The sequence below is a fragment of the Electrona antarctica genome (assembly GCF_951216825.1).
Source record: "Electrona antarctica genome assembly, chromosome: 13".
In the NCBI taxonomy this organism is placed as follows: Eukaryota; Metazoa; Chordata; class Actinopteri; order Myctophiformes; family Myctophidae; genus Electrona; species Electrona antarctica.
In genome coordinates, this window is record NC_136794.1 from 36,887,244 (window position 1) to 36,908,409 (window position 21,166).

At 42.5% G+C, this 21,166-nt stretch overlaps 1 protein-coding gene across 4 annotated transcripts in view; it reads left to right on the forward strand.

The window, feature by feature from the left end:
• Positions 1–1,738: 1,738 nt before the first annotated feature.
• slc4a3 (solute carrier family 4 member 3) overlaps positions 1,739–21,166 on the forward strand; it is a 60,288-nt gene continuing 40,860 nt past the window's right edge. The window contains exons 1-5 of one of the 4 annotated variants that reach the window (XM_079517403.1): positions 1,739–2,244; positions 9,880–10,066; positions 11,404–11,657; positions 13,363–13,541; positions 19,410–19,675. In XM_079517403.1, coding sequence (XP_079373529.1) covers positions 2,191–2,244; positions 9,880–10,066; positions 11,404–11,657; positions 13,363–13,541; positions 19,410–19,675 — 940 coding nt within the window. In that variant the 5' untranslated portion in view covers positions 1,739–2,190. Of the gene's footprint in view, positions 2,245–9,879; positions 10,067–11,403; positions 11,658–12,762; positions 13,122–13,362; positions 13,542–19,409; positions 19,676–21,166 lie in introns of those variants that run through there. The other 3 variants (XM_079517404.1, XM_079517405.1, XM_079517406.1) reach the window with 3 other exon arrangements.

The window sequence follows — 21,166 nt, forward strand, 5'->3', positions numbered from 1 at the left end:
CAAGATGATTTTTAGGTATTTATTACGATAAATGTAACCCTTAAAAGTGTGTGTGAGTTTTGTGTGCTAAAATATCAATGGACGACTTCACGGCAGTAGATAATATGGTGGTCGTTGTTGACCCCTCAATGCTGATTTGTCAATATAACACACCCTATTGCACCTCTACTACCACACCAGTGCATGGCAAGTTTCCAAAATACCAAACACGTTCATGCAGGGAAAAATACACTTCACTTTTAGAAGTTGTCAATTCGCTCGTCCATTGCATGCCTCACACCAATCCTCCTGACCCAAAATAGTTCCCAGAGTCTAGTTTCCTTATCGCCTTTAACTTTCAACCTGACATTACATATCCCTATCTTGGCCATGTTCTTGTCCTCCTGGTTTTTAATTGCCAAAGAATTGCCTGATTTTGCAAATACTCCAAAAAATACTAGATTTACAACCTCACAACACGTCACAATGTGACGTGAGCTTCTAGGTTGCCTATTTTCGATATTTATCATACGACAAAGTACATAGGGCTTAAGTGACTTAAGAAGAGCTCAGGCTGAGGCTCACAGCATTGTCCTTAAACAACTTCTACAGCTTTGAGCAACCGCAGCAACTGTTTGGAGTTGGTGACATGTGGTTGATCTTGGCGTGGTACTTGGTTCAGTGTGCAGGCCTTGAGACAAAGGTATTTATGTCTGTATAAATCACCATGATAGCATTTCTGCTTTCCTAGAATGGGGAGTTGTAGAGAAGATGGTGGTGGAAGGTCAGCCCACCACCATGCCCAGTGAGGCTTAACTCATTAACTGCCAAAATATCATATAGCTGCCCTTGCCAGCGATTTCAAGAGTTTTACTAACCTTTGAAGACCTAGAGAATATTTTTCTCCACAACAATCCACCCACTGATCGTCTGAAAATACATAGTAGAGTCTCGGAGAAGAAAAAGAAAGCAGAGAAAAATGTAATTATATAAATGATTAACATTACGCTAAACCGTCTGGAAAACATTGTGATGCATGTGATATCTTCTTCGTCACTTCCTAGGATCATTCAGTTTGCACAATCAAAATAAATAAAACAATAATAAAAACAATAAAAATATATACCTTGGCTATTGAAAAATAGCCAATTGCAGATTTTTTAAGAGTTTTGTTTATAATTGTTTTTGACACAAATCTTATATTTTGGAGCGTCCCCAGCACAAAATCTTTTCAGATGGCCAAACCTATATACTGTACACTCTGGGGGTCCTTGGCATGAAAATGTTTTAGAACCACTACTGTACTGGAAATGCGATACTATACTGATCTAAGTTGGGTGCAGTTGTATTCAGGAGTGGGGGTGGGGGCTGTATTGTACCTTGTCATTGGGCGGTATGGTTCCTAGAAGCACCACAGGAGATGGATTTGAACGTGTCATTGTGAGTACACAGTATTCCTTTAATATAGCCCTTTGATCCACCACCATTTAAGGCTTCTCTGTCGGATATTTATAGACATCTTGACTGCGTTTCAAATCTGTGGCACTTTAGCATGAGCATAAATTAGGCATAAACGATGGGCGATGGGCTCCACCTGCCACGACTGACTTATACACTTTTCCCTGCAGGTTATGCCACCCCGAAGGCTTCCTGGATCCCCCACTGTGAAAGAGAAGGGCTGATCCCCCTTGCCTGCCACTTCCTGCTGCTTCGCACCCCATCTCGTCTCACCCCCTCGGCCCTCTCCCCCCGGCTGCACTAGACCCCCTCCCCTTCCCCACTCCATATACCTCACCTCATATACCTCAGCCCCTGCAGCACCTAGTTCTACCCTATAGGTCTCCTCCACCAGTTACATCAGGTTTCCCTTAGCCACAAACACAAACACCTCTATCAACCGACCTCCCTCAGGATCTCACCTAGCACTATCCTCTACAGCTGCTAGGCCACGCCCCAGTCACGCTTATCTGTAGCTCCCTCAAATACCCCACTCCACCCCGACCGAGCTGAGGTCCCTCTCCAACCCCCCCAACCGCACACTCTCTGCTATACTGGATCCTTTCCACAGATCTATCCCTAGTCTAGCCCCTGTGCCTGTCTAGATCAAAGCCATCTTCCCTCTAGCCACATCCAGCTCTAGCCTCCTCTCCCCCCGACCCCCTCTTCCAGTGTCGACTCAATCCCCAACTCCCTGGCTGTACCCCAGCCCCCATGGCTACAGGAGGCCATGTCACTGACATAGATGTTTTCATCAACCTGCATCAGGTAAGAAATTGTCCCAACTAACGTGGTTCCTTTGATAAGGTTTGGAGTTGTTTGGAATTATTGAGAGGCGAATGCCATTAGTATTGGGGAGGGGAGCAACCATAGAGTATCTAAATGGGGCTGACGACCATGTATATCTTAAATGTACAGTGTATAGGAGAGCTAAAAATTATATCTAATTAGATTTTGGTCAGACATGAGTAAACACAGATTGAGAATCTTCAAATTCTTCTATCATTCACCCAAACATTACAACTGAAATCTAAATCTTAGTTAACACCTAGAACGCCCAGGACGAAGTATCTTCGTCTTTTCTATTAGTAACGCCCGACGCCCAGGATGAAGTATTGTCCAAAAGACGAAGTTTATTTGATATGAGAACGGATTGCATGGCTCCACAGCCTAGGAGCGCCTGTTGGGCAATCCTCGATGTTGCGTAAGAATGAGACGCCATCGAAAAACTCCCTCCCCTGTTTAGCCGACGAAAACGAAAATCTTAAAACATTAATAACTCGCGATCTAAATCATCTGACTAGATTTCATCAACCGCCTGCCTGTATGTTTTCAATGTGATATCAGTCCAACTTTTTTTTTTTTTTTTAAGATATTTTTTTTGCGGCTTACGCCTTTTATTGGTTTTTGAAGGGACAGACAGTAGGCTGACAGGAAACGGGAGAGAGATGGGGGAAGACATGCAGTAAAGGCCGTGTCGGGAGTCGAACCCGCGGCACACTGCGACTGGATTACCAGTCGGGTGCCTAGACGGTTACGCCACCGCCTGGGCGATATCAGTCCAACTTGAGGAAAAAATGTAATACTTTTGCTATTTGTCATAGAATTATAGGGCTTTAAGTGTTGGTGTGTGTGTGTGAGTGATCGTGCTCACACGTGTGGGGTTCCAAAGAAAAAAAGGTTACGAACCACTGATTTACAGTCCCAACCTGAAAATAAGAATATTTTGCAGTCTATCAGCTTAACGCTTCAGGCACAGCCATGAGCTTTTTGAAAACTGTCCCACTGAAGTCTCACTCCGAGAGGTATTCAAAGGAGCTGTGTGGGATTGATAGTAGTGAGAATGCTGCCAGTTTAGCTGAAAGCTGAGTTTGAAAAGCATAGACAGCGTCTGTAAATAGCTATAAGATAAAGCATAATGTCTCTTACACAAATGCACGCACGCACGCACGCACGCACGCACGCAGCTGTGATCAGCTGTGATCACCCTTGCAATGTCTTGGTCGCTTTGCTAAGTAGCTATGCTATTGGTTTTCATGTATTGTTCACAGACATGAGCTAAATCTGTATTTTTAAAAAATCGTGAAAAAAGTGAGGGGCGCTCTTATACATCATCATACATCATCTCATGAACAACTGCATTTATGTGACTGGTTAGCTGATTTTCTCATCTACTTCATTGTCAATGTCATTTAATATTTGTGTTACCCCAAATCTACGTCATATTTCACTGCGTGAAAAGAGGAGTTAACGGGCAATTATGGGGACGTGATTTGCCCGTAAACCTTAAGTTTAGCAGGCATATACAGTAATATACGGTAATATACAGGTGTGATGGTACAATTCGGGAGTTTACCAGAGTTTGTTGGACATTGTTAGGGGAGTTTCCTGTACTATACACATCCGTATTCCATGCTTTTTGCGCAGTGTTTGAGGCACATAAAAGCTGTATATACAGTAGGAGGGCCTGGCACCCCTCAAAAACACACCCGTGTGAAGTGAGGGGCGCTCTTATCGTACATCATCTCATTACGGCCAATCAGAATTTCCGTCCTCACCTTCGTCTTCAATGTTTGTGTTACGCAATGTTTGTGTATACACACAAAATTGTCCATTCATAGTCGATGGCATTTAATGTTTGTGTAGGACAACGTTTGTGTTTGCACACACATTAAAAGCTGGACATATGAATTTCTATAATAATAAAACTTTATTTCTATAGCACCTTTCATGACATAAAATGCAGCTCAAAGTGCTTTATAGAGCAATGGAAAAAGATCATCTTTGCTTCTAAGCATCATTCCAGTCAAAGCCTATTGCTCTAATCCCCAGGCCACTGCTGACCTTTCGGGTTAGATTTTTGCTGCTGTAATATTGGTCTATTGACCGATTCCATAACGGGTTTCATGGTCACTTTAATGCTTAGTATGAGGTATAAAGTACAGCAGCCTTGTGTTCCTAAAACATAAAGATTGGGTATTGGGTAAGACTGACGTTATGTATCTTTCAGGACCTTTCACTGCTTTGTCTCAACCATTACTATATGGCTCTGGTCTCAGCCACCGCGGTAGATATTTTGACATTCCGTTTTTTGTTTTTTTGGAATGTTGCCACTACTGTTGGAGCAGCCATAAACTACACAGGTTCATCCCGATGTTCTGGGCATCTTTGTAATGTTAGTGTTAGTAAAAAGCAGGTAAAAGAGTAACGTTTGAGGCAGACTAACATCAGTCACTTTTCCATTCACTGTAGTAGAAGCTTGGTGCGGGGAAACCGCAGATGTGTCGTCTCCGCCTACAGGAAATACGTAGGCTGCGACCATGAGACCCGTTACGGAATCGGTCAATAGGCTCTGTGCATATTGTATCTGTAGTCCCGGGTGTGCTGTGGAGCCTATAGGCTCTTGTGGAATACTGGACAACTCACCCCGGTGAGTTGTCTTAACTTTCTGACATGTCGGGGTGAGTTGTCTGTACTTTCCGCTGGGGCGAGTTGGGCGAGAAAGTACCGACAGCTCACCCCGAAAGTCCAGACAACTCACCCCGGTGAGTTGTCTTCACTTTCTGACATTGCGGGGTGAGTTGTCTGTACTTTCCGTGGCACCCATTACAGTAGGCCTAATGCAATTTCGGATCTAACTATGGGTTCCTACAGACGTGCGCAGTCACGGCTAATTATTTATTTATTTAACAGTAAAATTCGGTGAAACACTTGTAAGTAAGGAGTAGAGCGTCTCTCTCACTCTCTATGCAGCATTGAGGGGGGGGGGGGGGGGGGGGGTCGTCGTTTGTGGATAATGTTTGCGCTTCAAAGGCAGAGTCTCACGGCTGTACAAAGTTGCTAATTAGACTGCACTCCCAACGGACGCATGATCAATCAATCACAGTTCTAATAGGCCTACTTATACTGACTGAATTACATCTGAATAGCGAAGCAATATTGACCCCCCCCCCCCCCCCAACAACGATGATGATATCATATGGCTACTGTTATACATTAGCATGTGAGAAATTACAAGTGACCTTATATAACCATTCAGCCATCTGGAGTAACCAAATTAGGAGGGGTTCAGTTCACATTTCTTCAGAAGTTTAAAACACAAACACACACACACACACACACACGCGCACACACACACACACACACACACACACACACACACACACACACACACACACACACACACACACACACACACTTTAATTCAGGAAGATAAGGTTGAATGAATCTAGATTATATTAAGGATAAATGGGATAAATCATTCAGATTATACAAGGAAATGAGTGGAATCAGAGGTTTAAAGACATTTTCAACAATTTAAGATCTCCATTTTGGCAGGAATATGCTTGGAAGATGGAAACAATGTTGCACATTCATCTAATCATATGGGTAGGCTACTGGGTAGCCTACATACAAACAATAATGTTTGTATTTGTAAGGTTTATTAAATGTATGAATTTGACCTTGACACTAATTTTCGACATTTTACTGTGTCATAAATATATTTACATCTGTAGCCTATATTGTGATTGTGCGATCATGCCTTGACTTAATTATACTTATATATTATTGTAGAAATTGTTGTTGTTGTTGTAAAGTTCTGAAAATAGACTACTTCAATATCCAATAGGAACTATGTCACCATTAGTTCAGTAAAGTATATAAAAGAGCTCAAATGCTACATATTCAGTCAGACAACTCACCCCGAAAGTGAAGACAACTCACCCCGAAAGTGGCCGAAAGCGAAGACATCTCACCCCTGGTGAGTTGTCCGGACGTTCGGGGTGAGATGTCCTGACAACTCACCAAAAGTGGCAAAAGGGGTGAGTTGTCTTGTTACCCTCTTGTGCATACTGTATCTGTAGTCCCGGGCTTCCAGAAGGTGCCATACCTGTTTCATGTTGCAGTTCAGTTTCCCATAGCTTTGTCTGATTGGCTCGGCAGCACATTTGAACCAGAGACCTGTATGAAAGTGGCATGTGTTTTTGCTTCAAATCAAATGAACACTAGAACACTAATCCCGGGTGATTTTCACCTGGACAATTATGGCAATTATGTTTGTGACTTTCATAATGTTGCTGATGTCTGAGGTGGGAGGGTCATTGGGTAGCTTCATGATGTGTTACATCATAGAAGGTAGGTGTGTTTCCCTGCCTACATCCCTGTTTTGTCTACAGCAAGGGTGCCCACACTCTTTTGACTTGAGAGCTACTTTCAAAATGACCAGCTCAACAATATCTACCCACCGAAAAAAACTATTATACCATTGCTGAAAATAGTTTAAATATGTATTCTTTGGAATACCGGAGCTGGCGTTACATATAGGACAAATGCACTTGCAATGGTAAATAGAGCAGGAGAAATGGAATAGGTACGTTTTTTTTTTTAAAGAATTTGTAATGGGTTTGAGCTGCCCCATTTGGTGTCAATCAATCATGCCACTATTTAAATTAAATATTCCTTAGGCACATGTCATGTGAACTACCTGCACAGCCTTTGTAATCTACTGATAGATCACGATCTACCTTTTGGGCACCCCTGGTCTACAGGCAGGTGTTCAGGTGAATTTCACCCGTGTTTAGTGATAGAGGGTAAAAAAAGAAATCCCATACTCCCACAATGGACAGTTATTTTTCTTCTTTTTTTCCACTGGACCATTCTCACATGTCCCAGGAATGGACGAAAGGAGAAGTTCCCAGCAATGTATTTTATTTTTTATTGGTTTGACGTTGACATCTAGTGCAGGGGTTCTCGACGTTTTTTGGCTGGGGACCTCCGGAAATGCTTTGGCCACGTCTCGCGATGTATGTACAGTATGTTGAAATACCTGCATGGACTGCACGACTCGCTCCCTTACTGTAAATGGTTCAGCACAGGGATGAGTCATAGGCAGGCTGTGTGGAAATGTCTCCTGCAATGCTTTATTACTTCTGCTGCAGTAAAAGCCATCAGCCTGTACGCAAGCGGGTGTCAAGAAGGGGAGTAGGGGACATACATTTTGGTCGTCTGGGAGACTGAGCTCTCATGATGTGAAGTGAATGAGTCATCACGTGCATGTGACGGGGACATTGTTGCCCGCGGCTTGCAAGCAGAAGGATAGTAGCGCTATCATGATCTCTATATCTGTAGATCATGTTCATCGCATGACTCTAGTCATAATTATGTGTGAGTTATTTTGGAAGAAAATGCTAAAGTAGGCTTAAGTTACGGTTAAAGGGTAACAGGATTGTGTGTCTAAATGGGAGTACTGAAATTTGGCTGAAGTACCACCCAAGGAAATTACGTTGAGGCTTTACAGATCTGTTTACATTCTACATGCATGAAACATAATTATGATGGAGGTCCCACATTCTCTGCATTAGGTCGTTAGCATTTTCTCCTCAGAGATGAGAAAAGGCTGGGAACGAGGCTAGATCTGATCAGACAGACTGATCTTGTCCCTGGAGGGACGGTGGGTCAGTTCAGGTTAACTATGGAAAGATCTGCTTCATCTCAGAGGAATACTTGAATCGTTTTATTATAATGGTAATGACTAATCATTTTGCTTTGCAAGACGTCGACAAGTATCCAGTGATGCTGCTAGTTTCGGACTGGGAGAAACATCCCTTGAAGAGAATGTTATTATAATTTTATTTAGGGAAATGGAACTGCATGACTTATGAGCAGGATTTAGCCAGGCCCGCCGCGGGAAACACTGCTTTTACCGCATTACTGCTTTACCGCATTACCGCTTTTACCGGGGCGGCGGTGGCTCAGGGGTAGAGTGGCTGGATGGTAACCGCAAGGTTGCCAGTTCGAACCCGGGCTCCCCCAGAGTTAGTGTCGAAGTGTCCTTGAGCAAGACATTGAACCCCTAATTGCTCCTGATGTGCTGGTTTGTGCCTTGCATGGTTTCCGCCGCCATCGGTGTGTGAATGGGTGAATGTAATGCACAATCTATGTAAAGCGCCTTGGATAAAGGCGCTATATAAATGCACCATTTACCATTTACCGTGTCTGCCTTTTCTATTCACTCTGACCGCATATTCTGCCCAGTGCCCAGTCCTTTGGACACAGGTATCTCAGACCATTAATCGCATCCTGTCCCTCCGTCCCACTGGTAATTACAAGGTAATGGAGGCCTGAAGAAGAAGGAGAAAGAGAAAAAAAACAGTAATTTAAAGCCACAGAGTAGTAAGCCAGAGCGCTGCCTTCACATCTCAGCACCACTCACAGGCAAAGAGAGGGGTTTGTCCTGGTGCTCTGACCTATCGGGTACAGGGAATGCACTCGTCAGGCCCCCCCTCCCTCCCTCGTCTCCAGAGGCTGTCTAGTAGTGTGAGAGAGTCTCATGCTTTACCCCGGCTTAGCACTTTGTAGTATTGATTTGTTGCTGTAGGCTCGCCTGCTAAATGACACCATGCTGAGAGTACAGCATAGGGAAACATTGTATGTCACAGAACTGTTACTCTTCAGCAAGTGGAAAACAAGAACCTGTGTTCCAGTGGATAGTTATTTGTTCCCAAGCTCTTGTTAATGCTTTCATTTCATCATACATGTGACCACTTTTCATTTTCACTTTCAAGTTTCTTCCAAAACAGTGGAAATAGCCAATGGACGAGCTCATAATGCGTTGTGCAACGTGTTGAGATCAGGCAAGTCACTGCTTTTGAGCGAAGCTAGAGACAAAGTAGAGAATTAATTTACCTAAAAACATAAAAGTTGAAATAGGTTAGCCCAAGGTTTTTGGGCTTTTCTGTTTGCAACACTTATGCCATATCACAGTATTATGATATCCCAAATCCGACCTAGATGATATCTAGTCTCAAATTACAATATGTAGCTATATTTCCCAGCCCCACGCTGAATTGTTCCCTGACGACGTTGCCTAGTCTTTCATACGAATGTTTGGAAAGGATCCTTCTCTGTCACTATTAGCAGTGGTGGAATGTAACTAAAAGTACATTTACTCAAGTACTTTCCAGCACTTTTACTTCTACTTCACTACATCTCAGAGGCAAATATTGTACTTTTACTCCACTACATTTATTTGAAAACTTTAGTTACTTTGTAGATTTAGATTATTATGACAAAACATACAGTAACCACTTCAGCCCTATACATTTCAGCCATTTGAAAATAGCTGATCTACACAATGTGTCTCACAAATCACAATGTGTCACGATGCGACGCATTGTGAGATTGTCTGGATCTGCTATTTTCAAAAGATTTTTATACATTTGAAAACTTGAAATGAGACATTCTGCATAAAGAGTACTTTGTACTTTTGGTACTTTAAGTACATTTTAATACCAATACTTTTGTACTTTAATTTACTCAAGTACATTTTGAATTACAGACTTTTACTTGTTACAGAGAGTATTTCTATATTGCAGTATTGATTAGTACTTTTTCCACCATAAGCAGGCGAATGTGGAGGACGACCACCAGGAGGTGTCAGTGGGAGGAGAGCCAGAGGAAGATGATGAAGAGGACGACGAGAGCTGGGAGAAGGCTCTGTCCGTGGAGCGCTTCGCAGACATCCTTAGTGAGTCAGCCTCCCCCAGCGGAGAGAGGATGGGCCGTCACTACAGCGAGAGGGACTTCGAGTGTAAGCCGGCATGCAGCCTCTGTTTCATAATAATAACAACTCATGTGCTGTTTCACCTTTCTAAACACGGCAATCTAGAAGTGTGCACAGTTGAGCTCATCATCATCATCTGCCATTTGGGGTGTCTGACTGATCCTGCTGGTGGACAGCGTCATTACTTGCGCAAGCAGAGCGCGCAAGTAATACTTTTCGTCCATGTCGCCGTTTGATGCGTATGCGCTGTGCCAGCGTATGACGTAATGACTACTTGTGCTTGATATGGCAGTGGTGTCAGATTACATACATGTATACATAGGGGCATAACCTTTAATCCTCCCGACACTAAAACATATCATCATTACGTCACCATCGAAAACCAATTACACCCTGGCATTGGGTCCTTTAATCCACATCTTTATTACGTCATCATTGAGAGCTAGTTATACCAGTTATACCCTGACGTCATATGCTGCTACGATACATACGCATCAAACAGGGCGCAAAGTAACCACAGTATACCGCTAATCAACTTACAAATTACATATACATATACATAGAGGCATTTCCTTTCCACCTTTCACCTTTCCTTTAATCCACCCGACACTGATCGACATATACGTCACCATCGAAAGCCGATTAATCCACATCTTTATTATGTCATCACTGAGAGCTAGTTATACCAGTTATACTTGACGTCATATGCTGCTATGATATATACGCATCAAACGGGGCGCAGAGTAACCACAGTATACCGCTAATCAACTTACAAATTACATGTATACATATACATACATAGGTGTGATTAGGACCCCAAATCACACCTTAGAAAGCATGAAAACAAACAAAGTGTTTTTTGACTGGGGGGACATATTTTGACAGCAGGAATTGCCTGTCATAATTTGTATTACAGGCATGTAATGTATTATTCATTCATCAGCCAACACTCCCCACTCACAGGTAGTTGTTTGCATTAGAACAGCACCCTCCAAAAATACAGATCTCTGGCTTCCTTTTAAATTGGTTTGAAAATCCATCTTTCAGTAGGCCAAAGGGAGCGGAAATAATCACTTCTCCCACAGGCAGGTGATCAGCCCCCGCCCCCCCCCCCCCCCCCCTTACACCCCTCTTCTTTTTCTTCTGTTCCATACATGTTTTCTTTTTTGTGATGATATTGAATTTTGTTGTTATTTTTCATGTCATGTTTATGAATTGAATACATAGGACCCGAACGGAAACAAGACCACAAGGACCTTTTTTGGTCCTATCCTTTTAGACCAAGTGTTTGACTTTACTCTGTTGCTAATATATTCAATCAATCAATCAATCAATATTCACTAGCGCCAGCTCTCTCCCCACAGATCACAGACACACATCTCATCACACCCACCACCCCCTGTCCACCCACCTGCCCGTGTCGCATCTACGCAAGCGAGTACACGGCTCCGACCGGCGGCGCAAGAAGAAACGCAAGAAAAAGAAGACCTCGGTGCCTCCCTCCGAGGTCACGCCCACCATCCACGAGGTAGACGAGGAGGAGGAGGAGGCAGAGTCAGAGACGGATGGGCGGGGCGTGGCGGCCACGCCCACGGAGCCACCTGACCACCTGTCACAGGTAACATGAGGCCGAGATGTTTCTTTTTTTTCTCTTAACAGAGGAAAATACTGTTGATTCATCCATTGTCTGCTGCTGATGTGTATATATACGTTAATTAAAACCCATCTGTTGTCTGCTGCTGACGTATATATACGTTTTATATCGCTTTATATAGATATAAAACAGTTTCGCTAAAAGTCTATAGCCCTGAGCCGGTTGCTAGGCAACGCACGGAACGTGCACGCATGCATGCGTACACTACTGTTTTAGTGGCGGACTTTGCAAGCTGTTTTCTCAGAAACTACGGCGCTGTCCTTGGTGATGATCAGATTGTCGAGGTTCGCGTCTTATTTCTTATTTTACACAGCACCGTGATTACAATATTAACGTTTCTGGAGAAAGATCCCAGCGTGAGCTAACTCTATAGCATTAGCTTTTTCTTCTGCTTTTGTGCGACAGTGGAAAAAAACGGAAGTGCTCGAGTAGTAATCTCCCTGCATCAGGCTTGGCAGACAAACATGATCGATTGACGCGTCAGCAGGAGGCTGCATGAAAAAAACCTTGAAGCGTTGGGTGGCAGTTTGTAGCTCCTTCAACGCAACATTACAGGTCCATTTGGTTCCATTTGAGCAGTTAAACTAACTGTTTAACTGTGCGCTTTTGTTTATTTTCTGTATTTCTATGTTTGTTTCCTTAACTCATTTACCCACTTACTCCCAGACTTGCTTATTTTTGCCGGCATGGACTTTCTCCATTCAGTTCTAGCGCATAAGTATAGTACGTGAGTAATGCGAGGAGGTTTTTTTCTGCAGACGCTGCAGGTGATTGGGTTGCACTGCACAGTGCTGCGAACGACGATGCTGTCAGCACTCCGTGCAGAATATACCGGTCTCTGGTGTTTACTGTGTGTGTGTGTGTGTGTGTGTGTGTGTGTGTGTGTGTGTGTGTGTGTGTGTGTGTGTGTGTGTGTGTGTGTGTGTGTGTGTGTGTGTGTGTGTGTGTGTGTGTGTGTGTGTGTGTGTGTGTGTGTGTGTGTGTGTGTGTGTGTGTGTGTGGTGGGGAGGCTGTGGGTGGGATGTGTGCTTGGAACTGCTTTGGATGACCTACAATATACTGTATGAAAGGTGACACCATCGATAAAAAAGAAGAAGTCGAAAAAAAGCTGACAGTGATGAAGATCTGCTTAGCACTAGATTAACGCTTGCGTGTGTGTGGGCGCGCGCGTGTGCATGTGCACTTCTGTTTCTGTGGCGTGGGCGTGTGTGCGCGCGCGTGTGCACTTCTGTACTTCTGTTTCTGTGCATTGTCATGAGAGTGACCAGGAGGCAGAGAAAGCTAACCGTTTACACATTCAACCTACTTATATTAATGTATGTAATGTAACATATATGACTTGTGTGCCTTGTACGGAGAGGCTGTAGTTGACTAGATCTATGAGAGAGCAGTGACTATATATTCATGGAACCAAACTTCAATATTAAGGTCTGTACCTGCACCTTAAGAAAATATTCACAATGTATTCTGACTGACTGACTGACTTATACATAGTCCATTGTCTATGCATATTTATATTATTGTAAATATGCATAGTGTTTTATTTATAGCAGAATAGCATTCTGGTTTAATAAAAAAACAATGATGATCTGGTATTTAATGAATGGTGTACTGTACCGTAGATGTAACCAACTTCTTCTCCTCGTCCTGGATTCCCTCTTCCTCTCAGTTTAGTTTGGGGAACCAAGGGGACTTGAGGGACCCCCTTCCTCTCTCCACTGTCCACATGGAAAATGAGGAGCACAAAGCCGCACTCCCAGTGTCGAGGAGAGAGGTGAGGATTGTGGGAAAGGCTGTCCATTTGCTGCCAGACGTAGAGGCGGAGGGAGCGGCGGAGCCATGCAGCAGGTGGGTTCTCAAGGTATTTAAAAGAGCGGAACATTTTGCACACATTTAGATCGACAGGTGCATCTGTGAAGATGATTGTAGAACAAATAATACCTTTCAGGTTGTAATTGTTTCCAATAGTGTGTGATTTTAATAATAACAGTGTAAATTCAGATCTCTATAGTAATTTGAGAGAGAGAAAGAGAGAGAGAGAGAGAGAGAGAGAATGGTGCTCACCTGCACTCATAATAGTGTCGGTACTAAAGCCTGTACCCGATTTTACATCATTTCTCAGATTTCTTTTTTCTTTTTTCACTAAATGTTTATCTCACGATTTTGGAACCCAACACTTTTGTGTTCTGATACGTGTCTTCACAGGCCTGCTGGTTTTCCCTATATTGTAGCCCACAAGGACGTGAGGGAAGGAATATGACCCCAGTAGAAATGCATGTGAGGCATTATCTGATGATTTCATAGGACTTAGAAGTAATGTACTGTAGCTAGTGAAGGTGCTTGTTATCTTAAAATGCTCGCATGCTGTACAGTTGCGACAAGGACAAAAGCCTTCTTGAAATGTGTATACATTTTCTGAGCCTCCAGTTCAAAGTCCTCCACATTTTTAACAAATGCGTCTAAAGATTTTAGAAAAAGGAAGACCCTTTTTTAAAAGAGGTAGGATGAGTGGCAACAGTGGCATGGAGAATGCTGCTCTTGTCAGTGGGATTAAGACTAGAGGGTGGTAGAGATCTAATTGTCTTGAATATGCACCCCCCATTTCAAGGAGAGAATTGCAGTATGGTGTTCCAGCTAGGCCCTTGGGCAGTGGTAATGGACTGATTGATGGCACTCTCTACCATTGGTTATCTCAAATAGGCCCACTGCCTACTTATAGCCAGCATGGGCAACCTGCATTCAGTGTTGATGAAGGACCGAAACGTCCACTCTCCTCAATATTTGTTTTTCAGCGTGCAAGACTTTTTTGTTGTTTATCCTTTTGACAGATGTGTACAATATATTAATGCATGTGCATTTTTTGTCAATAAGAACAATTTTTAGGGCCTAGGACCTCCAGTAAAGGGTAAAATACTCTTCTTGGTTGTGGGAACAACATATCCAACGATGAGGACCCCATGCCCAAAGATGTCCCCCTTGCAACTGTTTCAACTTTGGGTCAGCCTACATGTAAAAGTGCCCAAAGTTGAAGGGCAGAGCTTCAACTTCAGCTACCCAGTACCCAAGGTTGAAGCCCTTCAACTTTGGGCAGATCTACAAGCTCGTAGTGCGGCACCGAGTGCCACGCTACAAGCTTGTAGATCTGCTATTTTTCAGTGGGGTACATTTAATCACTGGTCCTGGGTCAATCCAAGGGCCTACCACTCCACTCTCTTGATATGTTGTTCCCCAACTCTTGGAGAGTATTTAGGCCTTTTACTGGAGGTCCCAGCCCCTAAAATGACCCCAGGAGGAAGTGTTGACCTTTACTGAATTGCTTCAGTTTGAGTTCATTTGAGCACCTAAATTCAGATTTGGGCACCGTAGCATGTGGTTTTTAAGTGGTGGGCCTCGGGTCATCCTAGGGGCTAGAACAGGGGTGCCCACACATTTATGACGTGAGATCTACTTTCAAAATGACCAGCTCAACAAGATCTACCCACTGAAAAAACAAGTGTACCATTGCTGAAAATAGTTTAAATATATAATGTACCTGGGGGGGCTTTGGAATAGGGAGAAAATATGACAGGCAGTTTGCTGTCATATTTCCTCCCCGTATTTAACTTAAACGCCCAATGCATTCTCAATGGCAATAGCACAAACTTTGGCATGCTACTAGTCCTACATACTTACACCTAGAAACCCCATTCAAACCTATATAGGTTCATCTTACGGTGGTCATGTTTGCCTGAAAAGAAATCTTTGAAATGTTTCATAGTTTTAGAAATATAGTGCTTTCAAATTTGAGAAATGTATAATGGGGCTCAATGGCAGCTCTATGGCACGTCAAAAAATTACTTTCACCTAGAAACTATATTCACACATTTTATAATTCAGCTTACTGTGGAGACACATGCTGGAACTTTTTACTTTGAAATGATTTGTAGTGTCTGAGTTATTTAACTTAAACGCCCAATGCATTCTCAATGGCAATAGCACAAACTTTGGCATGCTACTAGTCCTACAATGTAGGACTTTCCCTGGACCTTCTAGCCGCTAGAAGGTCCAGGGAAAGGCCTACATACTCTCCAAGAGTTGGGACCACAGGCCCAACATTTAAAGACCACATGTTAGGGTGCCCAAATCTGAAGTTAGGTGGTCAAATTACCTGAAACTGAAGCAATTCAGTAAAGGTCAACGCTTCCTCATGGGGTCAAAAAAATAAACCACCTGCATTCAATACATTCAACGATAAGTACAGAACAGGCTAACAGAAGCAGCCAGACACTAGACAGAAAACAAAACTAAATATAATAATACAGAAAAAAAAGATGGTTATTTTATTAGTTAATCAGAGGAGTTCATCAGCTATAGCAAAACACATGTATTTGATACAATTAACCAGCTAAAAAGAGACTTATTAATTCAGAGCAGAAAGCAGCTTAACATAGACCCTCCAAGCCTTCCCTTCCCTTTTGAAAACGGCTATTCAGAGACATACTGTATTAACTAAGGGCAACTGATGGTAGGTGGTCGAGTAGAGGTTTCCATATTTTGGTAAAAATGTCTTCATTGCCTTTAGACCTCATTCTCTCCATGGGTAAGATTGTATATAATATATACAATCTTACCCATGGAGAGAATGAGTGCTAGGTCTATAGCAATCAAACTATCAGTCAAAAAACAACAACCAGTAAATTGGGTTGATGGTCCATCTGATGGTTTCATTTCTACACTATCTGAGTTAAGGATTGTATTGTGTATTACGTGGCAAATGGAGTGCTACTGTATGCTATTGTGTGCTACTGTATGCTATCTGGTTGTATGTCGGGATCTCAGTTGGTTGCGTGTATGTTTTCCTTTGGAACATTAACACAATCAGCGCTGGGATTCCTTCAAAATAGGAGCTCTGGGGTGCCGGAAAGACATGGCCGCTTTTACTCTGAAACCCCCCCACCCCACCAAAATAAAAAAAGGAAATAAATTCAGAATATTCTCCCCTCGCCTGATATCATTGAAGATGCGCTAGGACGTGTACAGACGTCCAATGCATGCGTCGGTTGGATTCCCTATGGCGTGTGGACACGTCGGATGGACATAAACGGTTAACATGAGATGCAACAGGGAAGGAAAAAACACAGTATATAAGATGTTCATGTATTGTTGTGTTTAATGGAGCTTGGCATGTGCAGGCTTGAATTATTTCCATTAAAATAACACAAAAAATAAACAATATAAAAATAACATAACATACGTACAGTACAGTACAGTACAGTACAGTACAGTACAGTACAGTACAGTACAGTACAGTACAGTACAGTACAGTACAGTAACATAAGCCACACATACATGTGTATGTATGTCTGAACATGCTCTCTCTGAAAGAATGGCTTCGGCTGATCTTTCTAGATATGACATAATGAGCTAACTGGCTCGTAAACCGTCGGAATATGAATAATTTGGTAATGCTTTGAATAATAAATGGTGCTTGTCGCCTGGAGGGCAGGGGCTGTGTCGTGGTCCAGGTACCTCCCTTCACTGCCTGACAGAGGATAAAAGGCAGTCAGTGATTCAATCTTAACAGCGTTGACACCGTTGGCATGGCCGCTGGACCAACAATGTCATGTAAGCTTTCACTAGTCTGTATGTCGATGGCACCCAGCCAAAGGCTGACTGTGGGACATAGGCATAATATTATACTCAAGTAAATACTCGAGTATTCAAAAGTTCAATGCATTTCTGTATTGAAATTTAGAACATAAAATAAAAATAATAATCTCAAAATCACAAATCACACTAATGTGAAGTGAGCTGAGGGGGGGGGGGGGGGGGGGCATACATACATAAATTAGTCATTTTGCTGTGATATTTGACTTGAATGCCACAGAGCCACACGTTGGAGTGGTTAGCATCGCGTGAATAATCAGAACATTTAAAAAATAGTGAACATACAGTAGCAGATGAACATCGTTTGAGATTGTAGATTGTTTATTTATAATTATGTTTATTATATGTGACCCCTTCCAGTATTTTCAACCACAAGTCGGCTCTAATGAAACTCCACAATATACCAAAATTGTTTTTTTTTTTTTTTTTGTGGTTTTCGTTTTTTGCCACATTAACACAGTTGGAATGTTAAAGAATGTTTTTATTCCATCAGAAAGTTGTTTTAAGTTCATTAAGTCGTTGTAATTACATTGCAAAAATGTCTCTGTAATGAAAGATTATTTGCGTATTTTGGGGGTGTGAACATTCCTGCACGTATTTACATAGAGTTGTTTCAATTGGCCATACCTATGTATTGTTCTCCAGTTTCACGTAGCCGATCACCGCCCATAACGTGTTAAGGCTGTCAGTAAACACAACATCATTCTTGGACACCGACCGACCAGCAGAAATGGAGAAAATAATAAACTTTGATTGCGGATGTCATAAAAGATCAAAAGAGAATGCAGAACAGCCGCATTTGTCTTGCAGTAAACAACTCGATCCAGACATGATCTGGGAGATGATTTGGATTCCCTCCCTAGAAATGTGGTGGTGTCAAAAGTACAATATTTCTATTTGTAATGTAATGTATGTAATGTAATGAAAGTCATGAGCGTAAAAAAAACTTGTGTGAAGTGATGGGCGCTCTTATCATCATACATCTGTCTGAAATTTCTTTATTAGGAACAATCACATCACATTCCGTGCTCAGCCAATCAAATCATTTCAAATTTGGTACACACAGACACACAAAGCTGTGCATAGGAGAGGCTAGTGCCCATCAACAACAACTTCAACTTAAAAAATCACACCCGTGTGAAGTGAGGGACGCTAATATATTAAAGTCTAACTCATGTTGATTAGGTGATGTAATGGTGATGTAAAACAAATGGTGCAAACACAAACATTAAACGCCATTAAAATAAAGAGACAATATGACGTAAATGGCACATCATGGCGTACATTTTCCCTTCATTGTCAATGGCGTTTACAAAACAAACATTGAACTAAAGACAAACATTAAACCTGTGTATAGGAAGGGCTAGCGCCCCTCAAAAATGTAGCTAAGTACTCAAGTAAATGTACTTATTTACTGTCCTCCACTGCTCAGGGGAAACTTGGTGGAATGGCCTAGTTTGGGGCCTGTAGCTGTAGCCTGGCTCCAGCCCCCGTGTCAGGCTGCTGTTGCTGTAGCCTGGCTCCAGCCCCTGTGTCAGGCTGCTGTTGCTGTACTGTGCAGCCCTCTGTAGGTGAACAGATAATAATGCAACCAGCCTGTCAAAATAACAGCATTCTAACTCATAGGTGTACAATGTCATAGTACAGTATGGCATCTACCACAAAATTCATGGTATTCATTTTGTTCCCCTTTTTTAATTAAACCAAACATACATTTAAAGTGTATTGTGTTGAAGAAATAAAATGCTTTATTGAACTGAACCATCGATTATACCGTAAATGGGAATTCTCTTCTTTTTTTTTCTTTTTCTTTACTTAGGAATTGGTCAATTTGTTCGCTTCCGAGTGTTTCAGTTTTGAGGGGGCGAGCGTGTAATTCCAGCTAGGCCTATGTATTCACCAGTGTGATTATTTTTTACATCCCGTGTTTTTAGACGGTTGGGCCGCAAACTGCTCTGATCGGTTCTGAGAACGATGGCTTCCATTTTCGCATTGCAACTTTTCAGGGCTAGAAAGCCTGCAGTTTCTATTAGCTTGGAGTGAGTACTTTTTCCACCACTGTCTCGTCAGTGTTCTGCAGGGAGCGTCGTCGGACCCCTCCGACGTGACCACCGTCACCACCACTGGCGCCCACGTGGCGGACCGCAGCTGGTTCCGGAGGAAGCCTGTCCATGTCCATCATCGCCTGGCGGGGGCTCAGCGGAACAGCTACGACCTGCGGGAGAGGATCTGCATCGGCAGCATGACGACGCTGGAGACCGCCTTCTACCAGCAGGTGCCCACTGACGAGGCGGAGGCCCAGATGCTGGCTAGTGCAGACCTGGATGACATGAAAAGTAAGACCACACACACTCACACACACTGACAAAGTTTACATCAAGAGCAGGTTCCATTTCCTTGAGCTTTCCCTTTGTCGGTAAAACCAGTTCACAGGCCTTAGAGCACTGTTTCCCAATCCCTGGGTTTGGTTTTTTTGTTTCCTACATTTTGTTTTTCATTATTATTATTTCAAAAACAAAAATCTAGAAAGTAAAAAAGGGAAAAACATGTACAGTATGGGGAAAAAGGGGTGTTTTTTTTCTTCGAATTGCAGTCGTCCGTATTTGAGAGCGGTTTTGAAGGAGTCAAGGGATTCACATTTCTTAATGGCTGTAGGTAGGGCAATTTAGTGGCATTTTCTTTTCTTTACCTGATGCTTTTCATCCAAAACAATTATTAAAAATAAATGAAAAAAGGAATTACAAAACCTCACGTATTAGGAGGGCAGTATGAGTGACCAGAAACAAAAGGACTGGTGTTTTCGATGAATCTAACTGGTTACAATGGAGTTTGAAGTTACTATGGGTTTGTATAGGAAGGGGGCGGGGCAGCTAAAATAAAATTCAAATATCTAAATATTGAATCGACCAACTTAAAAACTGTCTGAGGTGTTCACACAAGACCCCAGGCTCCTGGCGCTGAATACGTTGCTCACCACTTAACCCATTTTGGGCGGGAACCTATTTGGTGTTAGCATTATGTTATGCTTTAGCTATTGAAAAATAGCAGATCTACAAGCTCATAGCGCGCCACCGAGTGGCGCGCTACGAGCTTGTAGGTCTGCTATTTTTGAAAAAATCGAAGAACGACATAGAAACATAGCTTTTTCAGAAAACTGTCAGGATGTAGAAGACATTTTTAGAATCTGATCTCAGGTCAAAATGGGTTAATAGACAGTAAAGACAGAACGCAGAAGGCCTTGTCAGCATCCTTTCTGCCTGACTGGGGGAAATCTGCCAAAATCGGATGCCATGTCTCCAGATGTGCTTGTACTGTACCCTGGGAAACAGAACCTACCCACTGATCTCACTACACGGCATGAATATTCACTGCACATGTGTCCCATTAAGTGTTTAGTCACTATATGCTAATTGAAAATGCCTAGGCATGAATTGAGCAATTGGTATCGGATCATGTGTCAGATATTTGAATAATTCTATTTTTTGTAACCTTGATGTATCCAGAGAAAGTCTACTGACCTCTTTCTACAGTACATCAGTGGTTCTCTATGTGGGGTCCGGGGACCTACACAGGTTCTTGAAGGGGTTCCCGCGTGTCCTCATGCAAATGATGCAAAATGATTCATAGTTATGAAACAAATGGGCAGTTACATATTTGTAATTCGGACAGTGTACAGATGGAACCAAATGGGGAAATAGCAGATCTACAAGCTCACAATGTGTCGCATCACGACACATTACTAGTGGAATACTAGTAAAATATTTGCATCTGAGATGTAGTGGAGTAGAATTAAAAGTATTGGACATTGTAAATACTCAAGTGAAGTA